Here is a 22,808-nt window from a genome sequence, read left to right on the forward strand (position 1 = left end):
TAGGGTCGTCTACTTTATAGTAGAGGACCCTTAGGGTCGTCTAATTCATAGTAGAGGACCCTTAGGGTCGTCTACTTTATAGTAGAGGACCCTTATGGTCGTCTACTTTCTAGTAGAGGACCCTTAGGGTAGTCTACTTTCTAGTAGAGGACCCTTAGGGTAGTCTACTTTCTAGTAGAGGACCCTTATGGTTGTCTACTTTCTAGTAGAGGACCCTTATGGTCGTCTACCTTTTAGTAGAGGACCCTTAGGGTCGTCTACCTTTTAGTAGAGGACCCTTAGGGTCGTCTACTTTCTAGTAGAGGACCCTTATGGTCGTCTACTTTATAGTAGAGGACTCTTAGGGTCGTCTACTTTAGAGTAGAAGACCCTAAGGTTTGTCTACTTTATAGTAGAGGACTTTTAGGGTTGTATACTTTGTAGCAGAGGACCCTAAGGTTTGTCTACTTTATAGTAGAGGACTTTTAGGGTTGTATACTTTGTAGCAGAGGACCCTTAGGGTCGTCTACTTTAAAGTAGAGGACCCTAAGGTTTGTGTACTTTATAGTAGAGGACCCTAAGTGTCGTGTACTTTATTGTAGAGAACCCTAAGGGTTGTAAAGTTTATAGTAGAGGACCCTTAGGATTGTATACTTTATAGTAGAGGACCCTTAGGGTCATCTACTTTACAGTAGGGGACCCTTAGGGTCGTCTACTTTATAGTAGAGGACCCTATAGGGTAGTAGGTACTTTATAGTAGAGGACCCTAAGGATCGTCTACTCTATAGTGGAGGATCCTTAGGGTCGTCTACTCTATAGTAGAGGACCAAAAGGGTCGTCTAGTCTATAGCAGAGGACCCAAAGGGTCGTCTACTCTATAGTGGAGGACTCAAAGGGTCGTCTACTTTATAGAAGAGGACCCAAAGGTTCGGTTACTTTTTAGTAGAGGACCCTCAGGGTCGTCTACTTTATAGTAGAGGACCATTAGGGTCGTCTACTTTATAGTAGAGGACCCTTAGGGTCGTCTAATTCATAGTAGAGGACCCTTAGGGTCGTCTACTTTATAGTAGAGGACCCTTATGGTCGTCTACTTTCTAGTAGAGGACCCTTAGGGTAGTCTACTTTCTAGTAGAGGACCCTTAGGGAAGTCTACTTTCTAGTAGAGGACCCTTATGGTTGTCTACTTTCTAGTAGAGGACCCTTATGGTCGTCTACCTTTTAGTAGAGGACCCTTAGGGTCGTCTACTTTCTAGTAGAGGACCCTTATGGTCGTCTACTTTATAGTAGAGGACTCTTAGGTCGTCTACTCTATAGTAGAGTACCCTTAGGGTCGTCTACTTTAGAGTAGAAGACCCTAAGGTTTGTCTACTTTATAGTAGAGGACTTTTAGGGTTGTATACTTTGTAGCAGAGGACCCTAAGGTTTGTCTACTTTATAGTAGAGGACTTTTAGGGTTGTATACTTTGTAGCAGAGGACCCTTAGGGTCGTCTACTTTAAAGTAGAGGACCCTAAGGTTTGTGTACTTTATAGTAGAGGACCCTAAGTGTCGTGTACTTTATTGTAGAGAACCCTAAGGGTTGTAAAGTTTATAGTAGAGGACCCTTAGGATTGTATACTTTATAGTAGAGGACCCTTAGGGTCATCTACTTTACAGTAGGGGACCCTTAGGGTCGTCTACTTTATAGTAGAGGACCCTATAGGGTAGTAGGTACTTTATAGTAGAGGACCCTAAGGATCGTCTACTCTATAGTGGAGGATCCTTAGGGTCGTCTACTCTATAGTAGAGGACCAAAAGGGTCGTCTAGTCTATAGCAGAGGACCCAAAGGGTCGTCTACTCTATAGTGGAGGACTCAAAGGGTCGTCTACTTTATAGAAGAGGACCCAAAGGTTCGGTTACTTTTTAGTAGAGGACCCTCAGGGTCGTCTACTTTATAGTAGAGGACACTTATCGTCGTCTACTTCATAGTATGGGACCCTTAAGGTCGTCTACTCCATAGTAGAGGACCCTTAGGGTCGTCTACTACATAGTAGAGTACCCTAAGGGTCGTCTACTCTATGGCAGAGGACACTAAAGGTCATCTACCCTATAGCAGATGCACCCTTAGGGGGATCTACTATATTGTAGATGACTTTAAGGGTCGTTTAATCAAATATACATATATGATCGTGGGTGTTTTCTACGGAATAGTAGAGGGTCCTCAGGATCGTCGGCTTTAAAGCAGAGTTCCTAACAACAATTGTTGAGGACCATAAGTATAATCTACTCCACAGTATAAGACCCTGAGGGTATAGTATATGTCATTATATAAAAGAAATATTGGTTTATATTTTTTTTATCTTATCTCTATTAAATACATATCAGTTGCTCGTTCACTCACCTGATAATCCATAGAGTTGCCATAACCCATATGATTGCAGGAACATGAACACTGCTTAATATGCTGCTCCAGCTCATCATCGATGATTAAAGAAGACATGGCTGCTGCACATAAATCATTATTTGCACAGGTATTATCAAAAATATCCGGTGATAGTGCAGAGCCATGGTGATGGGGATGTTGATTGTGGAGATGGTGCTGAAGCTGCTGCTGTTGGCTACCATTGAGCGTTAAATGTTGATGGAAATTCAAGTGAAGATGTTGAGGGGGATGATAGGACAAACCCTCATCACCACCACCACCACCACTAGCATCTCTGGTGGTGGCTACCATATTGGCGGGTGATAGCTGTTGTAGCTGAGCTGTGGAACGCAGCAGACGTGATGAAACCGCAGTATTTAAATCATTAAATTGTGAAGAAGACGAAGAAGAACTTTTGGTGTTGGCATTCGTTGCCGCCAGCAAGTTGGAAGATTTTAATAATTTTTGCTTTATTTGGGCAGAAGTTTTCAAAGTTTTCGATGATTTTAAGAGATTAATGGTTGGTGGTGCCGGATGGGGATGTGATGTGTTGGTTGCTTTCATGTGCGGAGCCATTAAGGGATTCGTTATAATCGTTGTCGAATTGGGAATATTAAAATCTGTTGTATAAACCAAGGCTGAGGGTGGCACATCCAGCGATGAAGCTTTTAACAGAGATCTGTTGTTGACATAACTACGAGATTGCCGGCGAGTACTGTTGCTGCGGCTAACAGTGGATGCTATGTTTAGGGTGTTACTGTTTTTGATAACCTCATCATCATCATCGGCGGCAACATTGTCCACGTCTTCTTCTTGTTGCTGGTCACTGTCATTATCATTTTCTCCAGAGCTCTGTTGTCCACCATCATCATTATCGTAACTGTAACTGCTAAGGCTTACATTGCGCTGTAAGGAATGGGCTCTCATTTTCTCTCCCGAAAAGCTTTTACGCCTCGCCAGTTGTTGTAAAGCTTTGTAAGCAACAGTTTCTTCTGCGAAGTTGTGGGGCAAATAACTGCCGGCTAGGAAGCTGGGCTGATGGTTGGGTGGTGGTGAACATCCGTAGTCCTCATTGTCACTGTAACGGCTAAAGGAGTGTTGTTGGTGTTGTTGTCGCTGTGCATGACCGAGGGTAAAATATTTGGAAACATCAGCAGACACCGTCGCCCCACCAGTTGCTGTTAATGTTGTGGCTCTGCTGTCGCGCATTGAGTCATTGGAGTTAATGGCTGTTAAATCAGGTGGTGGAGGTGGTTGTGACGATTCTCCTATTAAGGTGGGTGGTAATTTTGAAGGATTAAATGATGTTATGCTGGGCTGGGTAATAACAGCCGACTGGGCTGCTGATAACATCAGGTTCATCATTTCAATGGAATCAGAGGCCAATGGCACTGTACAGGAGCCCACCTCTGTGGCCGTATCATCGAAATCTGTGGCGGGCTCTTCCTCATCCTGCTCCTCTGCGGCGGCTACTGCTGCCGGTTTGGTAGGTGTAGGAATCCGTTCTTGGGCCACATGTTTGGGAGTTCCCAGCAGATTTTCTTTCAATTGGGAGCTATTATTTTCCTCCGAATCCAATTCATCGGAGGTATAGGACTCCAGTTCCGAATTCAGGCTGCGGCTTTGCTGCAAATGCCTCTTTTGTTGGTGTTGTTGTTGCAAATTGTGTTGTTGCTGCTGTTTTTGTTGATGCTGGCCCACAATGGAATTTGCCGTGGAATTTATGCCATACTTCCAATAGGTTTTGTGGGTACCAGCAATGCGATGCAGGGTCCTTGTTATCTGTAACTCCCCCGGCCGAGCCTCAAGCTTCCTGCGTTCCAATTCTTGCAAGGTCTTAAAAGTCTTACGCACCTGAGGCGTGTGATGCAGGGTATTACACCTCCTCGTGGGAGGTGGTGTATACATGGGTGAGGAAGCCACATAGTGACCAGGAGATGCTCCCGTCTTATTTTTCGATTTCTTGCTACCCAAGCGATTGGTCAAAGATTGGGCCGATAGGGAAAGGACTTTGGAAAATTTCAATTTCCCACTTCCACCACCTGAGGAATCCTTGTTCCCGTTGTTGTTCGTTTTTTTCTTTTGCGCCAACAAATACTGCTGCTGATGCTCACTGATGGTGGGTAGCTTTAGCAACTGCTGGGCCTGTAACTGCATATAATTAGAGGAGGAATTATTGGAGGAGGAAGAATTACTCCCACTTGCTGTGCCGGGTGGTGGTGGTGGCGGCACAGCTATCAGCGGCCCCACATCACTGCGTTCCTTCAAGGCGGTGTGTATAAAATGCTGAGTATTTGCTGTGGGCAATTGCTTGACCAATTGTTTCTTTAAACTAGGCGGGGTAATGGGCAATGAGGAGGAGGGGTCATACAAGGACCTTTGGGACAGGGCCAAATAGCTGGTCTTCTTTAAATGTTGTTGTTGCTGTTTTTTCTGTTTTTCTTGCTCCTGCTCCAGTGCTTTCAGAGCACGTAAATCCCACTCGGCGGATGTCATGTACACTGTTCTTCGTTTCTACGTTTGGATCGATCAATTTGATTTGCTTGTTTGTTGTTTGTGGCAGGGCATATTTGATTGATATGTTGTGATGCTGCTTGTGAAGATAAACATCTGCTGAGAAGAATTTCCAAGCAATTTGTTCACTATTTTTGTTTCTTTTATCAAATACCGTTTAGTTCTTTACATCGATTCGTTAGAGCGTATCGTCAGAGTTTCATTTCACTTTTGTTGTCCTTTGTTTTATTCACTTTTCCTTTGGGAGTTGGTATTTGTGTAGGTTTTTTCTTTTTCCGCATAATTCAATTTAGTTTTTTGTCCTTTAATGAAAAGTTAAAATAAAGTTAATTTTAAAAATCTATTAAAAATAAAAAATGAGGTGACGTATAAGTATTGACACATTTCATACGCTCACTAGCCCAAATTAATTGAATCTTTTTTTAGGTCCAGAAAACAAAACCTAGATTTGTTTAAATAATATTTTTCAAGGATACTTTTAAAAAACCAAAACACCACACAACATGATTTTTTTAAATATTTTTTCAAGGACCACAAAACATAGATTTTTCTTAATACTTTTCGGACCATAACAGCACAAAACGTAGATTTTTTAATATTTTTCAATGACCAAAATAACACAAAACGTGGTCTTTTTAAAAGATATTTGTCAAGGACCAAAACTGCACAAAACCAGAGTTTTTTTAAATAATATTTTTCATCCACAAAACTTAGATTTTTTTTTTAATATTTTTTAAATATTTTTCAAGAAACAAAATAGCACAAACCGTGGACTTTTTAAAAAATATTTTTCAATGACCAAAATTGCACAAAAATTGGATTTTTAAATAATATTTTTCATCCACAAAACGTATACTTTTCAAAAAATATTTTCCAAGGACAAAAACATCACAACACCTGGATTTTTTGAAGAATATTTTTTAAGTACCTACACAGCACAACAATTTTTTAAAGGATTTTTTCAAGGACCACAACAACAAAAACCGCATAATTTTTAAAGAATATTTTTCAAGGCATTACAGACAACAAAACGTACATTTTGAAAGAATATTTTTCATGGACTCACTGTCTAAAACATAGATTTTTGAAGAATGTTTGGAAAATCGTAAAAAAATCCAATCTTTAAAATATTTTAAAAAATCCATTTTTGGAAAAATTTTATTCAAAAAATCCACTTTTTGAAAAAAAAATCCACTGTTTGAAAAAAAATAACAAATCCACGTTAAAAAACTCTGTAAAATCGACGGTTAAAAAATTCCTTAAAAAACACGTTTAAAAAATCATTTAAAACACAACATTTAAAAAAATACTTCCAAACTCCAAACAAATTAAAAAATATATATTTAATATATATTTAAAAATCCACTGTCTTGAAAAAAAATGAAAAATATTAAAAAAAATCACACTTTGAAAAAATTTAAAAAATCCATAAAAAAAGATCGCTTTAAAAAAATTAAAAACCAAATTTAAAATAATTCCTTCTTTGGAAAACATTTTAAAACAAAATTGCTAACTTTTGTTGGTTAAAAAAACCATGTTATAAAAAAGTTTGGAAACAAAATTGAGAAAAATATTTCAAAAGCTCCACGCTTTGAAAAAAATTAAAACAAAATAGACAGAAATGTACTAAATATTTTAAAAAATTGAACAAATATTTTAAAAAGTTTAAAAAATACCATTAAAAACGCTTTAATAAGAAATAAAAATCCAAAGTTTTTAAATATTTGCTTTAAAAAAAAAATAAAAAACAAAATTATAAAAAAATTAAATATCTACACGTTGAACACAAAATTTTTAAAACAAAATTTAAAAAAAATATTGTAAAAATCCACGATTTGAAAACAAAATTAAAAACAAAATTGAAAAATGTATTGAAAAATTGAACAAATATTTTAAAATATTTGAATATTTTAAACATTTAAAAACAAAATTGACAAAATATTTAAAAAATTAAAATCCACGTTTAAAAATTTGAAAATAATGTAAACAAAATAAAACTAATTAAAAAAAAAACAATGGGATTATTTTGAAAAAAACAAAATTGCAAACGCTATCCAAATATAAAAAAACGCCACAAACTTCTAATTGAAGACACTGGCACGACGTGTGTTGTTTTTGCTGTAAAGCAGACCAACCAAATTTTTGGTGTGTGCATTCGTTGAAATTCGACGACTCATACTAGTGGGAGAGGTTTGAATTGTTTTCGCAGACACTTTCGTCGGAGTTGTATGAGGTTGCCAAGTAAAAACTTCTCATTGAACTTTTTTCTTTGCTTACCTTTATACTTCGAACTGACGATTGATGTTTGGGTATAAAAAGTTTCTTGTTGAAGAAGTTATTGAAAAATAACTTCGGTGGAGAATATCCACAAACAAGAAACAAGGGAACTGATGAGATCCAGTGGCGTGGATCGAAACTATAGTATTCCCTGCCTTACCCCTTGGCGAACAATACCAAATCTTTTCCACTAATAAAATAGTTGTTTTAAAATATTAAAACAACAACAATGGGATTAAGCCAGACTATTTTGAAAAAACAAAAAATATATATTTCAAAAAATCCAAGCTTTGAAACAAATTTTGAAAACAAAATTGAAAAAAAAAATACACATAGCCCAGAAAGTCTGCGTTCACCTTACTACTTTTCAAAAATGATGCTAAAACTTTAATAAATAGGTAAATGAGATCTGTTTTTCTTTCATAAATATGTTATTGGCACTCTTTAGTACCAGAAAAAAAAGAAAAATTCCAGAAAATATATTATTATTACGACGATAACGGTAAAAATGTGTTACAACTGCTAAATTAGAGCCCCAAAAAGTCTGCGTTCACTTTGTATGTTGCAATAACACCGTTAGTTTTTTTTGGATTTTTTTGCAGTTTTCTCCCATTTTTAATCAATATTGTCACAACTGGTCATTCTGTAAGGTCGTTTGCACACATAACTTAAAAAAGTAAAGTATTTCAAGAATGGAAAACAAGGGCAAAGAAATTGGCATCGATAAAAGGAAAATTCTGGGAAATAATGGAAAAAGCTATCGAAATATTGGCGAAACTTTAGGTATACATAGAGTCTATAGTCTATACATAGAGTGATAATTAACTATAAACAAATCGGAATTTTGAAGTCAAAGCCCAGATCTGGACGGTCAAAGCTCAGTTTTGGACGGTCAAAAATATTATCAGAACGGGACGAGCGTAACATAACTAATATAGTTACAACAAACAGTCCGATAATTCCTTCGAAAATTGTTGAAAATGTGAAAATGGCATCCAAAAAAAGTATTTGTGCACAAACCGCCAGAAAAATACTGCATAAAGCTGGATATCATGGTATAGTCGCACGGCGAAAGCCGTACATATCACTAGTGAACAGGCAGAAGCATATTGAATTTGCTAATGAATACATAAACAAGCCTCCAAGTATTCCGGAATCAAGTCATATTTTCGGCCGAAAGCATGTTCTATATGTTTGCAATAAAAGGACTTCAAACTGTTTGGAGAAAGCTCGAACAGCGCTTGAAAAACAAAATCTTGTTTTACACTGTTAAAAATGGCGAGGGTGCTGTTTTGGTTTGGGGGTGTGTAGCAGCTTCTGGAGTGGGCCAACTTGTATTTATTGAATCGACAATGGACAAGTATGGTTACCTAAACACCATGAAGCGCAATTTGAACCAAAATGCTGAAGAACTTGGCTTAGCTACGAAATTTTGGTTGCAACAACATATCGTTTCAAAGCATACTGCTGAGATTGTAAGGTTTTGGCTCCTATATAATGCCCAGATCTGGGGTTTGACGTAAATATTCCGGTTTGTTTATAGTTAATTATCACTCTATGTATAGACTAATATGTTCTACCTACAGTTTCGCCAATATTTCGATAGCTTTTTCCATAATTTAACTAGAATTTTCCTTTTATCGATGCCAATTTCTTTGCCCTTGTTTTCCATTCTTGAAATAACTTACTTTTTTAAGTTAAGTGTGCAAGCGACCTCACAGAATGACCAGTTGTGACAATATTGATTAAAAATGGGAGAAAACTTCAAAAAAATCCCAAAAAACTAACGGTATTACTGCAACATACAAAGTGAACGCAGACTTTTTGGGGCTCTAATTTAGCAGTTGTAACACTTTTTTACCGTTATCTTCGTAATAATAACATATTTTCTGGAATTTTTCTTTTTATTCTGGTACTAAAGAGTGCCAATAACATATTTATGAAAGATAAACTGATCTCATTTACCTATTTATTAAAGTTGTAGCATCATTTTTAAAAAGTAGTAAGGTGAACGCAGACTTTCTGTGCTATGTGTATATATTTCAAAAAATCCACGCTTTGAAACAAATTTTGAAAACAAAATTGAAAAAAATATGTATTTCAAAAAATCCACGCTTTGAAACAAAATTGAAAAAAAAAACCGTTAAAAAATTCACACTTTGAAAAAAATGTCAGAACAAAATTGAAAAAATTATTTTAGAAACACGCTTTGAAAAATTTTTTAAAACAAAATTGAGAAAATAATTTAAAAAATCCAAGCTTTGAAAAAAATTTTGAAAACAACATAAATTTGAAAACAAAATAAATTTAAAAACAAAAATGATCTTTTTAAAATGAGAAAAATATTTTAATATGACCCACGCTTTAAAAGCCTGAAAACAAAATTAAAAAAAAAATATTTTAAAAATTGAACAAATGTTTTAAATAATTAAAAAAAAAGTATTTTAAAAAATCCACACTTTAAAAAAATTAAAAAAAAAAAACAATTAAAAAAAGATCTTGAACACAAATTAGAAAAAATATTTTAAAAATCCACGCTTTAAAAAAATTGAAACCAAAATTGAAAAATATATTTTAAAAATCCCCGCTTTAGAAAAAATTGAAATCAAAATTGAAAAATACAGGTTAAAAAATCCACGCTTCGAAAAAAAAAATTAAAAACAAAATTGAAAAAATATTTTAAAAAATCCACCCTATGAAAAAAATGTTTAAAACAAAATTGAAAAAAAAAATACTCTAAAAAGTCCAGGCATTGAAAAATTTTGAAAACAAAAAATATTGTTTTTTATTTATAGAAAAGACACCACCACTGTTCTATTAAAAACAAAATATTTTAAAAAATCCACGCTTTGAAAACATTTCTGAAAACAAAATTAAAAAAAAACATTTTGACCAACTTGTTAAAAAAATTTTGAAAACAAAAACAAAATTCAGGCATTGAAAAAATATATTAAAACCCCCGATTTGAAAAAAAAATTTCAAACAAAATAGAAAAAAAAATATTTTAAAAAATTCGGGCTTTGAAAAAGATATTTGATAATCCAAAAAAACATATTTTGAAAAATCCACGCTTTGAAAACTTATAATATATAATATTTTAAAAAATCTAGGCTTTAAAAAAAGTATTTGAAAAAACCAAATAAAAACAAGTAAAAAAGTATCAGCCGGCTTTGCCGACAGAGATATACCCTCAGCCTGTGCAAATTGAAACACTTTTTCATAAAAAAACTTATGTATTTAGGGGGTTTCAAAAGGTTGGTCGTATGAACCGACAAAAATGTTGATTAGGATAAAAGTTCAAACATTTTGCTGAAAAGGTACTTAAAGGAATCGACCGACATAGACCATGGGGGTGCCATAGGGAGTTTTTACAACCTTCACGCTGTTTTCTCAAGAAGTATGGACTTGCCCCTGAAACAACTTTTACCATCGTAATTGAGGCAGCGAATGTAAGTTGCTTCAGCAAAAATCAAAGTGATTCAATAACAGGTCTTAAAGTGAACTTATCCAAAATTTTGTGTGTGAGGTACGGGATGGAGTGGACAAATATAGTCCATATTCGAACCTGATCTATATCTGGTAAATATTATGAGAATGTGTAAAGTATTGACCAAATCGGTCACTCCCATCAAGAGTTATCGTGCGCACATTTTTTTCGAATATTTTTGATCTTTTGTGGGGTAGGTACCTGAAGGAGTGGACCGATATGGCTTATCTACGAACTTAAAGTAAGTTTGGAAACAATATTACGAAGGCCAAATTTTGGCCGGAATCGGCATTTCTGTTCGAGAATTATCTTGCGCTTCCACCCATAAACATGGTGTCATAGGGTTTGTTTTTCAACTTTCAGGCTATTTTTTCAGGAAGTACGGACTTGCCCCTGAGGAAACTTGTACCTTCGTATAGGGGACAGTGAATACAAGATGTTACAACAAAAACCGAGGCGATTCGAGAGCAGGTCCTAAACTGAACTTTTCCGAGATTTTCTGTGGGAGGTACTCGAAGGAGTTTACCGATTGAGTCCATATTGGAACCTTATCTAAGTCTGGCAGAAATTTCATACTGTGCAAAGTATGGACCAAATCGGTTACTCCCTTCAAGAGTTATCGTACGCACAAATTTTCCGAACATTTTCGAACTTCTGTGGGGGAGGTACCGGATGGAGTGAACCGATATAATCCATCTTTGAACTTGAACTAAGTTTGGACAAAATATTACGAAAGACAAATTTTGGACCGAATCGACAGATCCGATCGAGAGTTATATTGCGCTCCAACCACTACACACGGTGTCATAGGGTTTTTTGTAACTTTCAGGCCATTTTCCCAGGATGTATGGACTTGCCCCTAATGAAACTTACAGCGTCGTATAGAGAGCAGCGAATACAACCTGCGTAAACAAAAATCAAAGCGATTCGAGACCAGGTCCTAAACTGAACTTTTCCAAAATTTTGTGTGGGAGGTACCCGAAGGAGTGGACCGATTGAGTCCATATTGAAACCTCATCTATGTTTGGTAGATATTACACGATGTGCAAAGTATGGACCAAATCGGTTATTCCCTACAAAAGTTATCGGGCGCACAAGTTTTGCGACAATTTTTGAACATTTGTGGGGGAGGTACCTGAAGGAGTGGACCTATATGGCCCATCTTCGAACTTAAATCGAATCTGGACAAAATATTTCGATAACCAAAATTTGAACCGAATCAATTGATCCGTTCGAGAGTTATCGTGCGCACCAGCCTGCCAGACAGACAGACAGACAGACAGACGGACGGACATTGCTAGATCTACTCAAAATTGTCTGAAACGGATATCGTACAAACATACTTGGGGTCTAAAACCATTATTTCGATGAGGCACATTTTTGGTCGTATCAAAGTGTAAATACCCTCTTTAGCCTAAAGGCTGAGGGTATAATCAAACAAAAAATTAAAAAAAATAAAAACAAAATTGTAAAAAAATTAAATATCCACATGTTGAAAACAAAATTGAAAAAATATTGTAAAAATCTACGATTTGAAAAATTAATTAAAAACAAAATTGAAAAATATTTTAAAAAATTGAACAAAATATTTGAATATTTCAAAAATTTAAAAACAAAATTAAAAAAAAATAATAATAACTTAAAAATAAACAAGTGAGCAAAGGCTATAGTCGGGACGGGGCCGACCATGTGATACCCTACACCACTACCCCTGTGCATAAGGTTTTCACTGGTAAACATTTCTTTTAGGGAATATAATCCGACTACCACCAAAAATAATATGCCTCTTTCTCTCTGGGACCCCCATAAGCAACCAAACTTTCGTGACCATCCGTGAACCATCAAAATTACGACCTGTAGCTTGATTGCAAAAAATGGAAGAATTGGATGCATTACGACTATTGTGGTATCTCCCTTGTTTGACCACCTTCGCCAACCTGCTTTACGCCAATCTAAAGGTAGTATTTTCTTCTTCCATTGACAGGTTTTGCCGTTGGAATACCCGTACTAAAAGCCAATATATTCACAAAGAATAAAACTTTGAATTTGTCTCCAAATGAGTTTTTGCCCATTCCGACCCCTAAATATTATCCGACCATCATTAAAATCTGTGGGACCCCCATTAACCCCTAAAATTTCGTGACGATCCGATCAAAATTGCAACCTGTGGCGTGATTACAAAATAATCGGAAAATGGGATGCATTATCGACTATTGCCATATCTCTGCTATTTGACCACCTACGATAACCTAATTTACATCGCTGGAAAGGTGATATTTTCTACTTTCCTTGCCAGGTTTTGCTTTTGTTATACCTCTTAAAGAAACAGAGATATTGGCTTTGAAATAAAACGTTGACCATTCTCCAAATAAGTGTTTGCCCATTCCGACCCCTGTTTCCGATCAACATCCAAAATTTCGTGACGATCCGATCAAAATTGCGACCTGTAGCGTGATTACAAGGTTTAGATGGACAGACGGACGGACGGACGGACGGACTGACGGACGGACACACATAGCCAGATCGACTCAGCTCGTCGAGACATTCATTTTGGTATATATAAGTATGGGTCTACGACCATTATTTCGATGCGTTACAAACTTTTTGGCCAAAACCAACTTATAATACCCTCCCCACATAGTGGTGTAGGGTATAAAAAATAAAAATCCAAAAAATATTTTCTTAAATATAAAAAAAATTGCAAAATATATTTTAAAAATCCACGGTTTCCGAAAATAACAAAAACAAACATTTTATATTTCATATTTCACTATGGATAAATAACCTCTTGAAAAATCGACGTTTGAAAAATGAAACAAAATTATTTTTTTTTTTAATTAAAAAAATTGAAAAAATACTTTAAGAAATCAATATTGAAAAAAAAATATTTAAAAAGTAAATTTGAAAACAAAATTGATTTTATTTTTTAAATTGAGAAAAATATATTTAAAAAGACCCACGTTGTGAAAAATTTGAAAGAAAATCAAACAAAATAGAAAAAAATACTTTAAAAAATCTGCGCTTTGAAAATCAAAAAAAACTATTTTCAAAAATCCACGCCTTGTAAACGCACTTTAAAAAATCCACGCCTTGTAAACGAACAATCCACGCTTTAAAACATTTTTTTAAAAAAATCCACGCTTCAAAAAAACAAACTAAAAATAAAAAAAAAATAATTTAAAACCCAACGCTTTGAAAAAGTATTTTAAAAATTCTCCGCTTTGAAAAATATTCAAACACCACGCTTTAAAAGTATTTGAAAAAAAAAACAAACTAAAATATTTTAAAAATTTAACGCTTTAAAAAATCATTTTAATATCCCACGTTTTAAAAAAATTTTTTGAAAAATCACGCTTTGAGAAAGTATTTTAAAAATTCTCGCTTTGAAAAAATTTTTTAAAAATTCCCCACTTCCCCAAAAAATCCACGCTTCGAAAAAAAAATTAAAAATCCACGCTTTCAGAAAATAATTTTCAAAATCTAAGCTAAAAAAATACAAATAAAACAAAATATATTAAAAAAATCCTCGCTTTTTTAGACAAAAAATATATACATTAAAACAAAATATCTTACAAAATCCACGCTTTATTAAAACAAAAAAATATATATTAAAACAAAATATTTTAAAAAATAAAAACTTTAAAAATATTAAAAAAAAATATTTTAAAAAATCTACCCTTTAAAAATATTAAAAAATATATATTTTAAAAAATCCACGCTTTAAATATATTAAAAATAAAATATTTTAAAAAATCCTTACTTACTTACTTAGCTGGCCCATTACAGAACATTTGTTCTATAGGCCGAACTAAGAAGAGATCTCCATTCCTCTCTATTTGTTGCTTTGCACACTGGAATACCGCGCCTTGTCATCTCATCATACACTTGCTTGCGCCATCTATTCCTTGGCCTGCCAATTCTGCGTGCACCGCCATGTGGCATGTATTCATACGCCTTTTTAGCGGGTTCATCATCGCTCATTCTTATGATATGGCCTAGCCAACGCAATCGCTGCATCTCGATACGTTTAACAATATTCATGTCGTTGTATAGCAGATACAGCTCGTGGTTCATGCGACGTCGATATTCACCGTCAACGCAGATTGGTCCATAGATCTTTCGAAGAATTTTTCTCTCAAACACACCAAGCACTGCCATGTCTGCTTGCGCAAGTACCCAGGCTTCGGAGCCATACATCAGCACGGGTAGTATCAGTGTTTTGTAGAGCGTTATTTTTGTTTGACGAGATGTGGCTTTGTTTTTAAACTGCTTACTTAATCCAAAGTAGCATCTGTTGGCCAATACAATTCTTCTTTTTATTTCACAACTGATGTCGTTTGTTGTGTTGACGGAGGTGCCGAGGTAGACGAAGTCTTTTACTACCTCAATATTATAGGAACCAACTTCCACAGTCGGTCCGAGCTCAATGGACGCATTGCGCGTCGACACCATCAACTTGGTCTTCTCACCGTTTACCGCCAGACCCACTTTAGCAGATTCTCCTTCGACCTTTATAAAGGTATCAGTTACTTCTTTTACTGATCGACCCATGATGTCTATATCATCAGCATAAGCAAGTAACATGTGACTGTTGGTGTAGATTGTGCCACTTCTTTTGACGTTTGCCTCTCGTATAACCTTTTCTAGCAGGATGTTGAAGAGGTCACACGAAAGGCTGTCTCCTTGTCTGAAACCTCTTTTGGTACCAAACTCTTCGGAGAGGTTCTTTCCTATTTTAACTGAGGACCTCGTGTCAGTTAAAGTCATCTTACAAAGCCGGATGAGCTTTGCGGGAATACCAAATTCAGACATGGCTTGGAATACCTTTGAGCGCAGCGGACTGTCGAAGGCTGCTTTATAATCGACAAAAAGGTGGTAGGTGTCGATCTGCATCTCTTGGGTCTTCTCCAGGATTTGCCGCAGGGTAAATATCTGGTCAATGGTGGACTTGCCAGGTCTAAAGCCGCATTGGTATGGTCCAATAATCTCGTTGACCATTGGCTTTAGTCGTTCGCACAATATCCCTGACACGATCTTGTAGGCAATAGGGAGTAGACTTATGCCCCTATAGTTAGAGCATACAGTCTTATCTCCCTTCTTGTGGACGGGGCACAGGATACTCAGGTTCCAATCGTCGGGTACTCGTTCTTCCTGCCAGATGGTGCTAACTAGCTGATGAATACACCTTATCAGCGTGTCGCCTCCGGTTTTGAACAGCTCGGCTGGTAAGCCATCGGCCCCTGCTGCCTTATTATTCTTCAGCCGGTTTATTGCTGTCTTTACCTCATCTTGGCTGGGCGGCATACATTCAATACCATCTTCTGGGATTGGGACTGTGGTATCTTCGTCGTCTTCGCTGCTATTGGATACCAACAGATTTGAAAAATGTTCTTTCCATATCCTGAGTACACTATCTGTATCAGTTACCAAATTACCTTGCTGGTCTCTACAGGAGGATGTGCCTGTACCAAAGCCATCAGTTTGATGCTTGACTCTTTGGTAGAATTTTCGGACTTCATTCTGGCTCCTGTACATCTCGACTTTTTCACACTCCCGCTTTTCCATCTCTCTCTTTTTCCTGCGGAAAAGACGTTTCTCCTCTCTCCTTTTCTCCCTGTATCTCTCTCGTGCGCTACGCGTTGCTACAGATTGTAAAGTAGCCTTATATGCCGCATTTTTCTCTTCGGTGGCAGCACGACACTCCTCATCATACCATGGATTCCTTGGTGGAGGTCTCTGGTATCCAAGTATGGATTTTGCGGCTGTTTGCATGGAGTGGGCAATGCTTTGCCATTGCGCTGATATGTTATCGGGATGAGGAGGGCTTTGATTAAGCAATTGGGCTAGTTGAGTGGAATATGCTGTGGCTATCTGTTGTGATTGCAGCTTACCGATGTCTAACTTTCGTGTTGTGTCTGTTCGTACTTTGTTTGCTACGTTTAAGCGGGTGCGTACCTTTGCTGCAACAAGGTAGTGGTCCGAATCAATGTTTGCGCCTCGGAACGATCGTACATCCAACACGCTCGATGAATGTCTTCCATCTATCACAACATGATCAATTTGGTTTCTTGTTTTCTGATCTGGAGACAGCCAGGTGCCCTTATGAATATCGAGATGATTAAATCTGGTACTGCTAACTACCATGTTTTTTGCAGCTGCAAAGTCTATCAGTCTCATACCATTGTCAGATGTTTCACTGTGGAGACTGAATTTCCCGACTGTTGGGCCAAAGATATTCTCCTTTCCAATTTTGGCATTAAAATCGCCTAGAATGATTTTAATGTCATGGGCAGGGCAACGGTCATATGTTTCTTCTAAGCGCTCGTAAAATATATCTTTGGTCTGTTCATCCTTTTCTTCAGTGGGAGCATGAGCGCAGATAAAGCTGATGTTGAAGAATTTAGCTTTTATTCGAATTGCAGCAAGTCTTTCATTCACTGGAGTGAAGCTGGATACAAGATGTTTTAGTCTCCGACTAACTACGAATCCACAACCAAACTCATGCTTTACGTCATGGCAGCTATAATACAGTGCGTCACCTTTAGGTGTTGTTGTGACGCCTTTCCCAATCCATCGTATTTCCTGTATGGCAGTAATATCGGTCTTGTACTTTTCAAGTACGTCTGCCAATGCGAAGACTGCACCTTCTCTATAAAGAGTGCGAACATTCCAGGTGCAGATTCGCAGATCATGGTCCTTAAAACGTTTGCGGGGTTCGTCAACTTTAGAGGGGTTTGTTTTTCTTTTCTTTCGTTTTTTCATAGTAGGCTGTTTTTTCTAGGGGAGGGTTACTAACCCGACGCCCAAACCCAAGTTTTTAACGTTCTTATGGGTGAACGCGCGGCACATGTTAGCTCACTACCTTTAACGGGTGTTAAAGGCAGTTCCCCAGGTGACACCACGGGGAGGTCAGTGTCCACTTGGGATGAAAGAGGGACCAAGATAAATCCTGGGCTTTGCCATGTTAAAACCGGTCAGGACCGTTCCTTGGTATCTTCCATCCCCTACGTCACGCTTTAAAAATATTAAAAATAAAATATTTTAAAAAATCCACGTTTTAAAATATTAAAAATAAAATATTTTAAAAAATCCACGCTTTAAAAATATTAAAAATAAAATATTTAAAACAATCCACGCTTTAAAATTTTAAAAATAAAATATTTTAAAAAATCCACGCTTTAAAAATATTAAAAATATATATATTTTAAAAATCCACGCTCCAAAAAATTGAAAAATATTAAAAAAAAAGGAAAAAAATATTTTAAAAATACCACGCTCTAAAATATAAAAAATATTAAAAAAGGAAAAAAATAATTTAAAAAATCCGTGGTTTAAAAAATGAAAAATAAAAAAATTTTTAAATTACATTCTTCGAAAAAATTAAAAAAAATCCACATTTTGTTAAAAATATTTAAAAAAATCGCGTTTTGAAAATATTATTTAATAATCAGCGTTTTGAAAAAAATATTAAAAAATTTCTCGTTCTAAACATTCTTAAAAAATTCAGGCTTAAAAAAGTTATATAAAAAATAAGGCTTTGAAAACAGTTATTTCAAAATTAGGAGGGTTGGCGTTTTTTGTTTGGGATGACGACTTCTATTTTGTTTTTCAAAATAGTCAGGCTTAATCCCATAGTCGTTGTTTTAATATTTTATTAAAACAACTTAAATTTATTAGTGGGAAAAAATTTGGCGATGTTTACCAAAGGGTAAGGCAGGGAATACTATAGTTTCAGATCTCGCCACAGATCTTCATCAGTTCCCTTGTTTCTTGTTTTTCAACAAGAAACTTTTTTATACCCAAGTGTCAATTGCTAGCTCAAATAGATACGTGCGCAAAGAAACACTCTAATCGAGAATTTCTTTGGCACTACCTAAACTCTAGCAACTTCACTTGCAAACAAAACCAAATCTTTCCCACTGTTATGCGTTCGTCGATTCTCGACGAAAAAACACATAACTAATTTGTTGGTATTGCATACTACAGCAATAAACAACATTTCGACGGTGCCCGGTCTCACAATTAGGAGGGTTGACGTTTTTTGTTTGGGATGACGACTTCTATTTTGTTTTTCAAAATAGTTCTTGTTGAAAAACAAGAAACAAGGGAACTGATGAAGATCTGTGGCGAGATCTGAAACTATAGTATTCCCTGCCTAACCCCTTGGTAAACATCGCCAAATTTTTTCCCACTAATAAATTAAAGTTGTTTTAATAAAATATTAAAACAACGACTATGGGATTAAGCCTGGTTATTTCAAAATTATTAAAAAATCGCGCTTTGAAAAAAACGTATTTAAAATAATCAACGTTTTGAAAATAAATAAAATTTCTGTACACAAAAATCACCAACTGAAAAAATTAAATAATATTTAAAAAAATCACGCTTTCAAAAGAAATTACATTTAAAAAAATGATTTAAAAAACTCATACTTAAAAACTTTTTTAAAAATCCAGGTTTCGTGCCCGTTAAAAGGTTCTTAAAAAAATCCACATCTTTATTTTGTGCGTCCTTAAAAATGATCGTTTTGTGGTTCCCTTATAATATATACGGCGTATAAGTACTGCCTTAATTGATACGCCTGATAAATAATTGGCACCCATTGATATAAGATAAATCTCCCTTCTACCTTCGGGGATGTGTGTGGGAATTTGTGGGAATTTGCTTATAAATATTGCAGTAAACCCTGGGAAACGGTATGTTTTAACTGATAACAAACACAGCGTATAAGTATTGTCATAAGTCATACGCCTACCTATACCAATCAAACAACCTGGATAATATTTATCATACGCCTCCCTGTTCTTCACTATTTAAACATTAAAAGCAATAACACTTCAAAGGGAACTCTCAACTCTTTGTAGAAAATTTCCATGCCATTTTGTTAACACAACTTTCTATTTGGGTATTGTTTTCTGCCCCAAATTTATTACTTTAAAATTCTGTTACAATTTTAGTCCCTTATTCCTTTCATTTATTTTTCGTCCTCTCTTCAATCATTCATATTTTCATTTGTGGTTTGATGTTTTTGGGATTTTTTTCCTGTTTCTTTTATTGACAGTTGTTTGGCATTCGACTGGCTTGTTTGGTTTGTTCTTTTGCTTTTGGTTAGATTCAGTTTGGTTACATATTTCATTGGGCTACAATTTACACTTGTTTGTGTCGTTTTTTTGGCGGGCAGTGGTAACCACTGGCAGACAGTTATTTTTTTGTTTGTTTGACATATTGGGTTTTTTTGCCAAATCTACAGTGAATGTGGAAATACATATGCAAAAACGAATGAGGTTGACAATGGAGAGTAATTGAGGAATTTTGCATAGAAAGTAATAGAAATCAAATAAGAAAAAATCAACGTTTTGAACAAGTTTTTCACGCTCTGTCTGCTAAGAGAAAATTTAAACAAAAATCACGTTTTCAACTCTAAAAGTCTTTGCAAAATGTTTTTTAAGATTCACGTATTTTTTTAACTTTAAGCCTATAACTATGCTTTAAAATAATCTTGGGCCATATTTCACTTCATTCATACTCAATATTAAATCAACTCATTCATCATACGCCCCTATATCTACCTGAATTAATAAGTTAAAGTTAATATTTTAAATTGAATTTAAATTTTGCTGTTTCGAAAAAAAAAAATATTTTAAATAATCCACGCTTTGAAAAACATATTTTAAATAATCCACGCTTTGAAAAAAATATTTTAAATAATCCACGCTTTGAAAAAAATATTTTAAATAATCCACGCTTTGAAAAAAATATTTTAAATAATCCACGCTTTGAAAAAAATATTTTAAATAATCCACGCTTTGAAAAAAATATTTTAAATAATCCACGCTTTGAAAAAAATATTTTAAATAATCCACGCTTTGAAAAAAAATATTTTAAATAATCCACGCTTTGAAAAAAATATTTTAAATAATCCACGCTTTGAAAAAAATATTTTAAATAATCCACGCTTTGAAAAAAATATTTTAAATAATCCACGCTTTGAAAAAAATATTTTAAATAATCCACACTTTGAAAAAAATATTTTAAATAATCCACGCTTTGAAAAAAATATTTTAAATAATCCACGCTTTGAAAAAAATATTTTAAATAATCCACGCTTTGAAAAAAATATTTTAAATAATCCACGCTTTGAAAAAAATATTTTAAATAATCCACGCTTTGAAAAAAATATTTTAAATAATCCACGCTTTGAAAAAAATATTTTAAATAATCCACGCTTTGAAAAAAGAAATATTTTAAATAATCCACGCTTTGAAAAAAGAAATATTTTAAATAATCCACGCTTTGAAAAAAATATTTCAAATAATCCACGTTTTGAAAAAAATATTTTAAATAATCCACGCTTTGAAAAAAATATTTTAAATAATCTATGCTTTGAAAAAAATATTTTAAATAATCCACGCTTTGAAAAAAATATTTTAAATAATCCACGCTTTGAAAAAAGAAATATTTTAAATAATCCACGCTTTGAAAAAAAAATATTTCAAATAATCCACGCTTTGAAAAAAATATTTTAAATAATCCACGCTTTGAAAAAAATATTTTAAATAATCTACGCTTTGAAAAAAATATTTTAAATAATCCACGCTTTGAAACAAATATTTTAAATAATCCACTCCTTGAAAAAAAATATTTTAAATAATCCACGCTTTGAAAAAAAAATATTTTAAATAATCCACGCTTTGAAAAAAAAACATTTTAAATAATCCACGCTTTGAAAAAAATATTTTAAATAATCCACGCTTTGAAAAAAAATATTTTAATATTTTAATATTTTGAAAAAAAAATATTTTAAATAATCCACGCTTTGAAAAAAAAATTATTTTAAATAATCCACTCTTTGAAAAAATATTTTAAATAATCGTCGCTTTGAAAAAAATATTTTAAATAATCCACGCTTTGAAAAAAATATTTAAAATAATCCACGCTTTGAAAAAAAAATATTTTAAATAATCCACTCTTTGAAAAAAATATTTTAAATAATCGTCGCTTTGAAAAAAATATTTTAAATAATCCACGCTTTGAAAAAAATATTTTAAATAATCCACGGTTTAAAAAAAAATGTTTTAAATAATCCACGCTTTTAAAAAAATATTTTAAATAATCCACGCTTTGAAAAAAAATATCTTAAATAATCCACGCTTTGAAAAAAAATATCTTAAAAAATCCACGCTTTAAATGATTTAAAAAGAATATATATATTAAATAATCCACGCTTTAAATGATTTAAAAAAAATATATATTAAATAATCCACGCTTTAAATGATTTGAAAAAATATTTTAAATAATCCATGCTTTAAATGATTTGAAAAATATTTTAAATAATACACGCTTTTAATGATTTGAAAAAAAAATATTTTAAATAATCCACGCTTTGAAAAAAATATTTTAAATAATCCACGCTTTGAAAAAAAAATTAAATTATCGACGCTTTGAAAAAAAAATAAATAAATATTTTAAAAAATCCACGCTTTGAAAATATATAGAAAAATTAGTTTAAAAAATACGCGCTAAAAAAAATGTATAAAAATAATTTTAAAAAATCCACACTAAAAAAATATGTAAACAATTATTTTAAAAATTCACGCTCAAATTTTATAAATAACAATTAATTTTTAAAAATCCACGCTAAAATATATATATAAAAATTATATTAAAAAATCCACACTTTGAAATTCATTCATAATTAATATTAAATCAACTCATTCATCATACGCTCCACTGCCTTCTCGAATTAATAATAGTCATACGCCACCCACATCCAAAGGTATTATTTTACATTTAATTTAAATTTTGCCATATCAAATCGTCAGTTTTTTTCTCATAATTAAAACTATAAATTAAATAAAGCCATTAAAAACACTGATAATATCTCGGAATTTATTGTTTTAATTAACAGGACATCATCATCATCAAAAAAGCAAGTAATTAACATACAGGTATTTTAAAATTAGACACTTTTTTTAAACTAATTTCCTTTGTCACTCATTATGCCACGACCGGTCAAATGAAAGCAAAAAAAATGAGTAGTTATAAAAAAACGACAACGCTAAACATTTAAAATTTAATTATAAATAAAGATCATAAAAATATCCAAAGCAAACAATATTCACACAAAACAGTGCAATCTAATTAAGTTTT

At 33.8% G+C, this 22,808-nt stretch overlaps 1 protein-coding gene across 1 annotated transcript in view; it reads right to left on the reverse strand.

Annotated features, from left to right (window-relative positions):
* Nucleotides 1–2,314: 2,314 nt before the first annotated feature.
* LOC141403296 (uncharacterized) overlaps nt 2,315–22,808 on the reverse strand; it is a 32,314-nt gene continuing 11,820 nt past the window's right edge. The window contains exon 2 of the mRNA XM_073985483.1: nt 2,315–5,196. Within this exon, the coding sequence (XP_073841584.1) occupies nt 2,315–4,876 (2,562 nt within the window). The 5' untranslated portion in view covers nt 4,877–5,196. The remainder of the gene's footprint in view (nt 5,197–22,808) is intronic.

This window comes from Musca autumnalis, unplaced genomic scaffold, assembly GCF_047663935.1.
Source record: "Musca autumnalis isolate F117 unplaced genomic scaffold, ASM4766393v1 scaffold_4, whole genome shotgun sequence".
Classification (NCBI taxonomy): domain Eukaryota; kingdom Metazoa; phylum Arthropoda; class Insecta; order Diptera; family Muscidae; genus Musca; species Musca autumnalis.